General features: G+C 46.3%; 2 protein-coding genes across 9 annotated transcripts; one reads left to right on the top strand and one right to left on the bottom strand.

The window, feature by feature from the left end:
• Positions 1-3,012: 3,012 nt before the first annotated feature.
• On the bottom strand, positions 3,013-9,935 carry ZBTB14 (zinc finger and BTB domain containing 14). 8 transcript variants are annotated; one of them, XM_047697866.1, is made up of 4 exons: positions 9,793-9,935; positions 7,500-7,582; positions 7,314-7,397; positions 3,013-6,258 (listed from the first exon to the last, which is right to left on the bottom strand). In XM_047697866.1, exons 3-4 carry the CDS (start codon positions 7,314-7,316, stop codon positions 4,912-4,914), a joined length of 1,350 nt encoding a protein of 449 aa, XP_047553822.1. In that variant the 5' UTR covers positions 7,317-7,397; positions 7,500-7,582; positions 9,793-9,935; the 3' UTR covers positions 3,013-4,911. The 8 variants fall into 8 exon arrangements, with proteins under 8 accessions (XP_047553822.1, XP_047553823.1, XP_047553821.1 ...); XM_047697867.1 differs by lacking the exon at positions 9,793-9,935 and adding an exon at positions 8,774-9,218; XM_047697865.1 differs by lacking the exon at positions 7,500-7,582 and having other exon boundaries at positions 9,793-9,931.
• Positions 8,819-10,641, top strand: LOC125081755 (basic proline-rich protein-like). Its single transcript, XM_047696494.1, has 3 exons — positions 8,819-8,840; positions 9,086-9,887; positions 10,179-10,641. The coding sequence occupies exons 1-3, from the start codon at positions 8,819-8,821 to the stop codon at positions 10,639-10,641; spliced, it is 1,287 nt and encodes a 428-aa protein (XP_047552450.1).
• Positions 10,642-11,742: the final 1,101 nt, after the last annotated feature.

Genomic DNA, 11,742 nt, shown 5'->3' on the forward strand with positions numbered 1-11,742 from the left:
CCAAGGCCTGGCACAAACAAGGCATTCAAAAACATTGGTTGAATGATAGACTTTAATCTTACTCTGGAGGAAGAATTTTGTGTGAGATTAATGGAAAAATCCTCAAAAGAAGGGCAAAGTGATTTAGTAAACTGGTATTCTGGAACTAAAGGAAAAACCAAAATTCTTGGGGGATAGTGTTAAGTCTCTTTGGGGAGAAAGCTACAGATCATCCTAGAATTCATACAAACTAGGAAGGGAAAGGTTGAGTGCAGTCTGAAATACACCCAAATTTAGAAAAACAAATATAAACATACCAAAAAAATTAAGTGATTTCGAGCTGCCTGCCTGGCTCACTCAATAGAACATATATGACTCTTGATCTCAGAGTCATGAGTTCAAGACCCACTTGGTTGGCAAGTTTACTTAAAAATAAAGTTAAAAAGGGGTGCCTGGGTGGCCCAGTTGAGTAAGCATCTGACTCTTGGTTTCTACACAGGCTGTTATCTGAGGTTTGTGAGAGGGAGCCCTGTGTCGGGTTCTGCGTTCATCATGGGAGTCTGCTTGGGATTCTCTTCCTCTCCAGTCTCTCCCTACCTCGCTCTAAAATTAATAAATAAATAATAAAAAAGCAAAATTAGATTTTAAAAAGGTAAGTGATTTCACATATGAAACTCAAGAGCCAGCTCTCCAAAATTCCAATTCTGACCCTGCCATCAGATAATTTCCCCAGAAAGCCGGGAGCCATCCAGAGGGCAGTGTTTACACTTGACTACATGCTGAGGATCTATTCAGATGATGGGAGATGACAAAACCCAGGACAACTCTAAGATGAATATATGAGTATGTGAGAACCAAGGCATGAATAGGTTGAAGATGACAGAAATGCTAAAATACACATAGCTTCTGTAGATACTTCCAATCAAGAAGCCTCAATGAGCTTCAGGTCTACAGCTTGGGGCTGAAGATTATAGACCTGACAGATGTCACAAGAGAACTGCAATTTTGCTTCTACTTCTCTAGTGAGAATGTCTTTTGGGAGAAGGGAACATTTATGGTGTACCTAAAAAGGGGTAGGTGCTGGGCTCAATATTCCACACTAGTTATTGCGTTTAATCTTCACAGCAGCCCATGAAGTAGAAATCCCCATCACAAATATAGAAATGGCAAAACTAAACTAAGGTTCAGGGCAGTTTTAAAAACTTGCCTAAATCTACATGGTAATTGCTAAGCAGAGCCAGGATCCAATTCAAGTTTTCTGGAAGTCTTTCCACTAAACCACATTACCTTATTAAGCTGAAGAGTTTTGCATAAATATTGGTAATGGGAGAATATCTCTTGAAGAGATCATGAAAACGTAAAACTGCTGAAAGCTGTCAAAGACCAGATAAATTACATAGACAATCCTTGAGAAAAAAATTAGTATGGTGACCTTTAAGGAATCATGGAGAATAGGTGATGGGCAAATGGCATCCTCATTTTGAAAACAAACATAGGAGACCCAGAAAGGAAGCACACTCTTGCTGGACAGGGGCCAAATCTCTTCTGCCTGTATCTCCACGATCCTGCCCAGACCCTCACACACAATGCTCAACGCATGTTCAATAAGATACACTCCCTTTACAAATCTCAAGTATTGTCTAACAGATTAAGAGTTAAACTTATTTTAGTAGTTCCAAGGGGGAGAAGTTCCCAGTTATAAGGGGGTTTGCTAAAATGAAGACAAAATTCAAGAACTAATGAGCAGTTCGGGCAGTCTCAAAATAAATGACAGTGTTTCATCAGAAAGGTAGGGAGTTGCCTATCATTAAGCTGCTCCTTGATTTAGTACGAGAAGGAGGCAGAATGGACTGAGGACCCCACCTCTGTGATGGCCGTCAGTGGTCATCTTGTCTCCAGCCTAGTGTCTTGTATCCTAATCCTGGGGGTGGGAAGAAGGTAGAGGGTTTGGGCAGTGGAGAAAAGGAGTTGGATGTTAAAGGTAAATGACAGAAAGGAAAGCAAGAGCTCTCCAATTACTGCCCTGGAAGCTTCAAATCCTTCATTCCCAGGATTTAGGACTTGAGACTAGAATCTTTAGTAACCAGTTGTATCACACTTACAGGGAAGGCTTTCATCTGCTTTGGGAACTAATCACCACCAACAGCATTACTCAGGAAAATGAATTCCAGGTTTCCAATGACTGAGTTACACTCAACCTTCCACAACATACTCTAGTAAATTGGAGACTGCATAAATTTGCAACATTCTCCTTCCCTTCATTTTTTTTTCTATCAAAGAGTAGGAATTTGTTAGTGTCCAGATCACCTGATGGTGACTTCTGTATTTGCTAACAATTCCAAAATCATGATCAAGTTAATTAACAGGCAATTACCTAAAATTTAGGCTTCCTAAAATTCTCTTCATCCATCTTTGCCAATACACAGCAACTTAGAAAAAAGTTAAAATGTAGACATTCTCTTTGTACAAAGAGAAAAAAGTAGGTGATTTTTAAATGAAATTTTTAAATGAAATGATTTTAGTAGTGCTGACATTTATAATTTCCTCTCCTCTCACACTAGATTCAGCGTAAGCATACTTCAGGATTAACTTCCTGTGACTGGAGGTCTTACATGATGGGCTTTACCATCCAGGGGATCACTCAAGCCAGCTGGGTGGACAGAGGCAGTCCGAAAGACCAGAAGATCAGAAAGCTACCACATCATGACTTTGCTGCCACCAAAAAACCAGAGAGAACAGGCATACTAACACACATACAAACCCAGTCCTGGTGTTAGACATGGTAAACCACAAATAAGTTTCTTCTCATGCAAAATAGGACAGATGATAGATATTTACACAATACAAATTAAGTGCTGAAAATGAAGCTTTCCTTTGTGGAGGTGGCACCATGACTATGTGGTTTCAGTGAGGGTCCACACCACAGGTTTAACTTGCCACTCTGTAGAACCAAGTTGAAGGGAGCATAGAAAATGTGCTTTGGTAGAAACCTGGATATGTGAGAGGTTGCTATGAAAAAAATGAAAACAGGAATGATAGAAGTATATTTTCTTTTATATACAAAACTGAAGTCCCAAAAAATGGTTTGTTGAAGTAGCTATCAACAAGATGTGAAATCATTTTTCCTTTGCTTTGGTTAAAACAGCCAAGGAACGCCAATCAGTTCCCCTTCCACTAACAGCATATAAACACAGTGACAGGACTACTTTTAGAACAAAATAAACAACTTTAAAGAAAGGAAATTAAATTAATTTTAAACTAAAGTAAACATTTTACCAATAAATAAGTCTCTTTAAAAGGTAGCATCTTCGTCCTACAATCTTGGGCATAACATATACATCAATTTAAAAAATAAAATTTCTCCTACAATAGTAATTACAGGTGTTAATGCAACAAGCTATGAAATGAAATTATTTTAATGCAACTTGAAAAAAAAATTCTAGGATCAAAAATAAAATTTTTTTAAAATGACACTTTTCTAAAATTGTACATTCTAAAATAATCGACTAATACTTTGTTACAGAAAGTAATTAAAACTATTTTGGTATTTCAATATATTCCTAAAGAAATGGTTAAAAAAAGTTTCATACACCAAAACTGGAACAGTGTTTATAATTCTGTTTATGGCTATGAAATGGCAATCAAATTCTACTTAAAACTGTAACCACCAATGATGAAATATACTTCAAAAAAATAAACATTTGGTCTTACAATCTTTAATATTGGTTAGAAAACAGACTGATGTTTGCTGCTCATGGAAGTTATTTTAATCCAATGTGCAAAAAAAAAGGTGCAGCTGTCTACTTTTACTTGAAATACATAAGACCAACACTTCTACACTATTTACACACTTAAAAAGATTTTCAGTTTATTAATTTAAGTAACGCTATTACATCTCCTTTACGGATAAATCACGTGCTGCAGAGAGCCCAAAAGCTTGATGACATTCTCTTAAGTGACACAAATGTATCTGAAGAAGCATACCTGTTCTTGTCCTAATTTTGATCCTAAATAAACACCCAATTTCAAAATCAATTAAGAATCATTGTGCTCTAGAAAAATCTTCCAATTTTTGCAAACATGAAAACCTCGTCCCTGAGAGCCAGGATCCTATTCCCCCTTTGCTATCCCTCTAACAACTGGTCTACCCCAAAACCCCATCTGTTGCAAGGTGGCAATGCCCCAAAAAAGAGGAACAAAAAGAACTCAGCCCCCAGACCACCGTCATGCCTGTGGGTTTACTCAGCCTTTGTTCGGGACTTGTGACTCCATTTTTTGGGGTTGGTGTGGGTCATCAAAATGAAGAAACGCTTTAGGAAAGCAACCATTATTTGTCCACAAAAACAGTGAAAAACAGTGATATAAAATTAACAAAGCAAATATAAATCTAATACCATTCTGCAATTCTGGAATTTGTTTTCATATCTGCGCAGTGTTCTTGGTCAACCACCCACCAGTATTTTTTGCATCTACATGACGTACTTTTATCAAGTTATTAAAAATGCTGTTTTGCCCGTAAGTCCCACAGAATCGTGATGATTAGGAAATCAATACACTCAATTATCACTCTGTGCAGTACACTTGCCAGTCAGCAAGTGCAGAGAGGAATTAAAAAAACGGAAGAGAAGTCTCTCACTTCTGAACTGGACACAGGAGTTCTCAAATTAAAATCATAAAAAAGAGGGGGAGGGGAGGGCTTACTGGCAACATTACTAGTAGACACCAGACAGGACAGTGAGACTGTTTGGTGAGAACCAAGGAACACCATTTCCTTGCAAAGTTTTCAAAATACCTAACCAAGCACTGCCTTACATCCAGTGAGTACAATGCTCCGTAATTTTCCACAGCAATACAGTGACTGGCGTTCATGTGTTACCAACAATGCAGTCTCAGTCTCCGGGGCTCAGGCAAAGTGGTCCTGTCCCAGCACCTCTAGCTACAGGCGATGGTTTCCAACTGCTGCTCTGCTTCGGCGGCCATGGCGGCCGCCTGCAACTGTTCTGTCTCGCTCTGGATGGCACTGGGGGTGACCTGCTTCCTCTCACTGTGCATATTGTTCTCGTGCCTTTTCAGATCGGACGCCTTAGCAAATGCCTTGGTGCAAGAGCCACAGACAAAAGGCTTTTCCCCTCTGTGTCTTCGTTCATGATCTTTGAGGTGGGACTTGTGTTTGAAGGCTTTGTCACACATGTGGCATGCAAACGGTCTCTCGTTACTGTGCACTCTCTCGTGCTTTTTCAAGTCCGGGGCGCGGATAAAGGATTTTCCACACACCTCACAGCTGTAGGGCTTATAGCCTGTGTGGATTTTTAGGTGTTCTTTCAGGTGGGCCTGTGTGGTAAAACCTTTCGTACACATTTCACAAACGAACGGCCTGTCGGCCGTGTGCAGTTTCTCGTGCTTCCTCAGCCTGCCTTCGTCGGAGAACGTCTTCCCGCACGCCTGGCAGGCGATCTGCTCCCGATGGTGGCCATAAAGTAAGTACTCGAACTTCATGTCACTGGCCGCTGTCGTCCAGCCTGGTGTCTGTTCGTCCTTCACTTCACTCATTCCATCATTAAATGTTAAGGCTTGAGGGGTCTGGGACCCCAAATCTTTCGACTCTGGGGTCTCCATGGATTCTACTTCCTGGCCGTAGCAATTGACCTTCCGAACTTCCTCACTCCCCAGCTCTTTCAGGATCGCCTCCTGAACCCTGAGCGTCGTCGTAGGCGACTTGCCATCCTCCTGACTCGGGGGGGTGCCTTCTACCGTGTCATCAGAGGGACTGTCATCCTGGTCTCCAATTTCTTCCACATCATCATCCTGAGTGTCAGCAGCATCTCCAATGGGCCGATTTATTTTGAGGCAATACTTACTTTTAGATTGGCCATTATTTTCGTCGGGACTAGATACATCACGCTTCTGAGAACAGAGTTTATCTAAAAATCGGATCCCGAGGATCTGACCTGATGACATCATTAAGTTAACATCTTCTTTTTTCACAGAAATCTTTGCTGTGTACATGTAGTTCAGGACCTCTTCAAATATATCAGAACGAAGAAAATCTATTTCTATTACTGAAGAGCTATCAACCTCAAGCTTCTTGAAAAGCTTTTTAAAGTAGGTGCTGCAGGCAGCAAGAACACACCTGTGTGCTCTGAATTTCACATCTTCAACCACAATGGCAATATCACAGAATTCTCCTTCCAGGCGTTGTTCATTTAGTGTTTTCAGAAACAGAGTTTTATGATCATCATCATTATATTTAATGGTTTCAGACATACTGATGAAAAACTCCTACAAAAAATTTCCAAAAAGAGAGTTTGGTAATTATGAACCAGTACTTTTCCATACACAAAACACAGGCACACTTTCATTTCCTGATCAATTTTCAGTACCTAACAATTTCGGAAAATCAATGTTAGAGCTGGCTCCAGAAGAGGAGTTCAAAACACTGATCCCAGCTTAGGGACTTCCATCTCATTAATTCCATTATCTCCAGTTTATAAAGTATTTGCTTAGTAATAATAACAGCAACTTTTACTGGGCACAGAATACATGCCAGGCACTGTTCCATGTGCTTTGCATGTCTTCACAAATGTACTGATCAAATAACCTTAGACGTAGGCATTCCTAGCCCCCTTTTTTAGATGAGTTTAGGAACCTGCCCAATATTCTAGTCATTTACTGGAGAGCTGGGACTCAAATCCAGGCAACCTAACGCTATAACCTGTGCTTCCTGACAACTAGAGGTAATAACAACAAATAACTTCAAGGCTTAAGAAAGAGGTCCAAGGCGAGGAGGCTCTATTCCTGTTGTGTCTAGAGGAAGAGGAGTTTCGGTGAAATAACTAATAATAGTGCTCAATATTCTACTTCCTTGACAGAAGAGACAAATCACTGTTGCAGAACCAAAAAGGGAGATCACTACCAAAACATTCCACTTAGCCTTGTCTTCTGCTTTTTTCTCATCAGCTCTGGGCCACTTGAGTGAGGGTTAAGTTTAATATGATGGCATTTGGGAAAACAGTGACAAGCGCCTTCATTCCATCTGGATGCCAATCTATCTGCCATGCAGATGAAAGTGTCATCAAGACCGGATGTACGTGACAAGTGCTCTGAGTATTTCATAAGCAAAAGACATTCTGAACTGGCATGAAAGACATCTGGGACAAAAGACCCTGCCAAAGAATTACCTTTTTAAGATAATTTGTTCTGTGTATTTTCTTTTTGAAACATTGTTTTCCTTTTATTTCACAAAGCATTCCCCCCAAAGAAACAGAATACTAATGCATAATTTATACACACACACACACACATTTCCAAGATTTAATACCCAAAGTTATAGTTACCATGAACAACTCAGGCTATTATCTTAATGCTTTAAACACCAAATTCTTCAGATCAGAATAACTCTGATCTGGGGCACGCCAGTCCTACAAGAGAAAAGGACAAACAAGAATAAGGTAGAATCTTCCTCTATCCCAAATTCTAAACAAGAATGTTTTCAAGAATTGATTTTAAAAAATAAAACTTTCCTTTCTTGTCCTGCCACTTGCACATGTACCCATTTTCAGGTTGGGAACAGAGAGGAGGGTGACTGGCAGCATCAGGTCCAGCTCTGAACAGATATGAATGAGAACAGATAAAGGCTGTGGCACTTGGAGCATGCAGGGGACTGTACACTGGGATTGAAGGAACGTGTTGGAGAACCACTAAGGAAGTTCTCATAAACAGAGGCCATGCCCATATTTGCACAAATATTGATAGCTACATAGATACAGAAAAAGCCAGTAAGTCTCCCCTAACCCCACCATATCCTGCTGGGTATGTAGCCCTCCATATTTATCTCTAGGCTTATATACAGTGTACATTTTTAAATGAAGTTATAGAAGTGTACATCCCCAACAGTTAACACTGGAGAAGGAACAGTAGCTGCTTTCTTCTTTCTGTGCTTCTGTGTGCATAATACATATCACGTAGGCTACACTAGTCTTTATGTTTTTATTTGAGAAATCCAGGTGTGTTCACCTCAATCTCCACAGGGAGGCTCAAAGAATTCTCCCTTTGGGGGAGTTTCAACTCTTACCAGAGGGACTCCATCCTGCAGCCCAATATCCTGAAAAGAACACGTTTCCTCCACTGAACAGTGACCACACAAACTTTGGTGTGGTGGGAGCAAAAGACCAAGATGCAATATTCTTACACAAAAATTGTGGTGCAAGACCTGAACTTCAAGACCAACACTCTACAAACCCTCAAAAGTTCCCTCTACAGGAAAACACACCGATAAGATGCCTACAGTAGCAGTGAGATCTGGGCAACATTACTTCTGAGGACTCTGCCTGTCCCCTAGATGCGCCTCAACCTGCAGTCATCTCCAAAGGAAGGCAGCCACGCAAAACCTTCCTACCTAATTACTTCCCCTCTTCCCACTATTGTAATTCTGCCTAGGGCTTGCGGGATAAAAGTGCACGGGACTAGGGAGAGGAGTGGCCCTGCAGAACCCATGACAACATACCACTGTGGGTGGTTTTTCATTGGGGGGGGGGGGGACCAGTGTGATATTTGGCCCCCACTCTCAAGATCGCCGAGGACCATTTCTTTCTACTGAGATGTTCCAGGTACTAAGTTCAGGTGAGTTAAACTGGAAGCTAGCCCTTGCGAGTATCTGTGACCGCGGAGGGAAAGATGTAGCCCCAACTACACCTCCATAACAAAGCTGCTCCTTGATTGCGGTTCTCCAAACCGCTGGCGCGCTCGGCCTCCGTTACAGAGCAGGGAGCAGGGGCTCCAGCAAAGTCAAACTTACATAAGCAGCGGCAGCCGCCTTCCCTACCCCGGGGAAGCCGCGACAATGGCGGCCGCACGACTTCCCGGTTGAAAGCTCGCAACTTCGGGATGGGGAGGAAGCAGGGAACGAAACGCAAGACCCAAGAGGATTTGAGAGCCTCTCAGGCCTCGCTCCCGTTTCTTTCAGCCCGGGGGTGGGGGGGCGGATAAGGACGTTTGCATCCTTTCCTAAACAAAAGCTCCCAGCCTCGGAGCCCGGAGGTGCAAGGGCCACTTTCCCTTTCATAATCGGAGTCCAACGGAGGCTGGGGACCGCGGCTCCGAACCTAAGCGGGAGGGCCCGCGGCAGCGACGGAGGCGAGCGGGAGCGGGAGCGGGCGTGCGGCCGGGCTCCGCAGCCCCGCGCCGCGCCCCGCGAGCCCGGAGCTCGCGCCCCGCGCACTCCCCGGCCGGCTCGCGCCGGGCCCTCCCCCGCCCTCCCGCGGCCGGGGGCGGGGGCGGCGCGCGGCCGGCTCCCGAGCTCCGCGGGCGCACCCGGGAGTGCGAGCGCGGGGGTCCCGGCCGCCTCCTCGGCAAGCAGCTAGGGGCGGCGCGGCGGGACCCGCGGCTCGGAGGGGCGGCGCCCGGCGGGCCGCGCTCTGCGCCGAGCTCGGGGCCGTCCCCACCCCCACCCCCACCGCGGTGCACTGCGGCGGTGCGAGCGGGAGCGGCCATGAACTCCGCCGCCGAGGCTCGGCGAGCGCGCGCGCGGGGCCGTCGCCGCCGCCCGGCCCGCTGCCGGAGCCCGCTCGCCGGCCTGCGCGGCCCCTAGGGCGCCAGGTCCCCACGCCCGGCCCGGTCCCGGCCCCAGCCCGGCCCCGTTCGCACCGCACCGCTAGCGGCTGCCCGCACATCCTGGAACTGGCTGGTTCCCCAGAGCTCGGCGAGAACGCGCGTCTTCCGGGCCGCTCCTCCGCGCCGGCGGCCGGCCGCCCCCGCGCCCCCGCGCCCGCCTCGCGGATAGCCCGGGCCCCTTCCGCACCCCCGGCCCGCGCTTACCTGCAGCCTGGCACAGCCACAGACACTCGCCGTGGGCTCCCCGCGCTCACTGCAAGCAGGCCGGGGACGGGTTGGACGCGGGGCGCGGGGGCACGGTGGGTGGCAGTGTATTTTGGAATTTTTTTTTTTTTTTGGAGTTTGGGGAGGGGGCGGGGTGGGAGGGAATCGTGCACGTCCCTGATGGTAGCAGCCCTCCTCCTGCACGAGCACAGAATGTCTAGCCGGCCGTGAACACCCCCACCGGCACCCCCCCTTCCCGTGCATGCGCGGTGCGGGCTGGGGGGAAGGCGCGCCGCCGGCTTGCGCAGGCACGGAACCTGACCGGGCCTCTAAATGAGCGAGTGAGGAAAGGGTTAATCCGGGACCTTGCGACGCTTTCTATGGAGTCTACGGGGCCGCCCCTGGAGGGCCCTGGCCTGCGCAGGCGCGCGCACGCGCGCGGCTTGGAGCGCGCGGAGCCCGCGCGCGGGAGAAGAGGTGGGCGGGGCAGGGGCGGGGCCTCGTGAGCAGAGAAGCGTAAGCACGAGCGCCGCTCGCGGGCACCCGCCCAGTCTGGTGTTCCCGCCTCCCGCTCAGACTCCCGGGCTCCCGCCCGCGCCCGCCGCCGGCGCAGCGCCGGGGACGCGGGAGCGCGGCGCTCCCGTGCGTGTGCATGTTCGTGGGGCAGTGCCGCCCTCGGGCGCGCGCAAGGCGGGCTCTGCGGCTGCGGGGCTCGACCAAGCTAATGGGGTGGAGGTTCCAGGTACCCTCGCCCTTCGCCCACACCAGGCAGACCCTGGGACACGCACAGCGGGCGTTGGGTCTTGGCTGGTGTTTCTGCTGCATTATATATTATTGGGAGAATGGTAGGCCACCAATAAACGTTTGCAAAGCAAATGAAAAAAGTGACTTATTTCATTTGGAACGTGAGGGGTGACCCCAGTCACCCAGAAGAAAGGGAACACCCTCTAAATTTCCGGATCCAGCCAAACCTGTGCCCATGGGTTTACCTGGACATTCTCAAGAGAAAGTCACGGAGACTGGAGGCCCTATCCTAGATCATCTGTGGCAGTAGTGAGGTTGGACGTGATTTCATCTGCAGTTCTCCCTCGGAGAATGCTGATAACAGCACTGTTCTTACATTCCTGTTCAGCAGAAGTAATGGTTCCGTTGATGTTCACAGCATATCGCGTTCCCTGTGATAGCGTGGCTGGGCTTGGGGCAGGCACCGGGACCAGCCAAACATAGCTGGAGGGCACTACTGCATCTTAGAGTTGTTTGGGCTACTTTAACAGCGTTTCATAAAAACGCATAATTTAACATGTAAAAATTAGAGTAGGACCTTCTTCTTGGACTTGTGTGATAATTCCATAGTAAAGATTTAAGAAATGATACTGTGATGGGCTGTATTCAATTCTAAAGAAATTCCGTACAGTCTCAGTTGATTTTATATTAATTTTGACTTTAGTTTCAGTGTTTTGAATGGTACTTTTACACACATCCTTTTCGGTGTTCCCAAGGGCATGGCGTTTAGTAGGTCTACTGAATGAAACAAAATAGACCAGTTCTAGGATCACACGTCCAATTCAAATATTAGGTACATTGTTTAGCTTCTCTAAACCTCAGCTTCTTATTCTCTGAAATGGAGACCACCTCGAACAGTTGTGTGGATTAAACGAAATAATGCTCTGGTCAGTGCTTAGCTCAAATATTAGCTCTACGATGTTAAATGATCAGCCCACTCTCAGTAGATGGTGGGTTTAAGTGGCAGGGGCAGGACAGGAATGGCCAAAGTTCATGCTCATACATGATACCTGTGTAGCCTCATTCCCTCTAAGGCCTTGGCTGGGCTCGTTGATTCTTGTTTACACAGCTTTTAAGATTGCATTTCCGTCCTGTTTGGTATTTAAAGGGAATAATAATAGTACCATAGCATAGGGTTAAGCTACCAAGCAATAAAACTGTCACTGC

The sequence above is a fragment of the Lutra lutra genome, chromosome 12, assembly GCF_902655055.1.
Source record: "Lutra lutra chromosome 12, mLutLut1.2, whole genome shotgun sequence".
Taxonomy (NCBI): domain Eukaryota; kingdom Metazoa; phylum Chordata; class Mammalia; order Carnivora; family Mustelidae; genus Lutra; species Lutra lutra.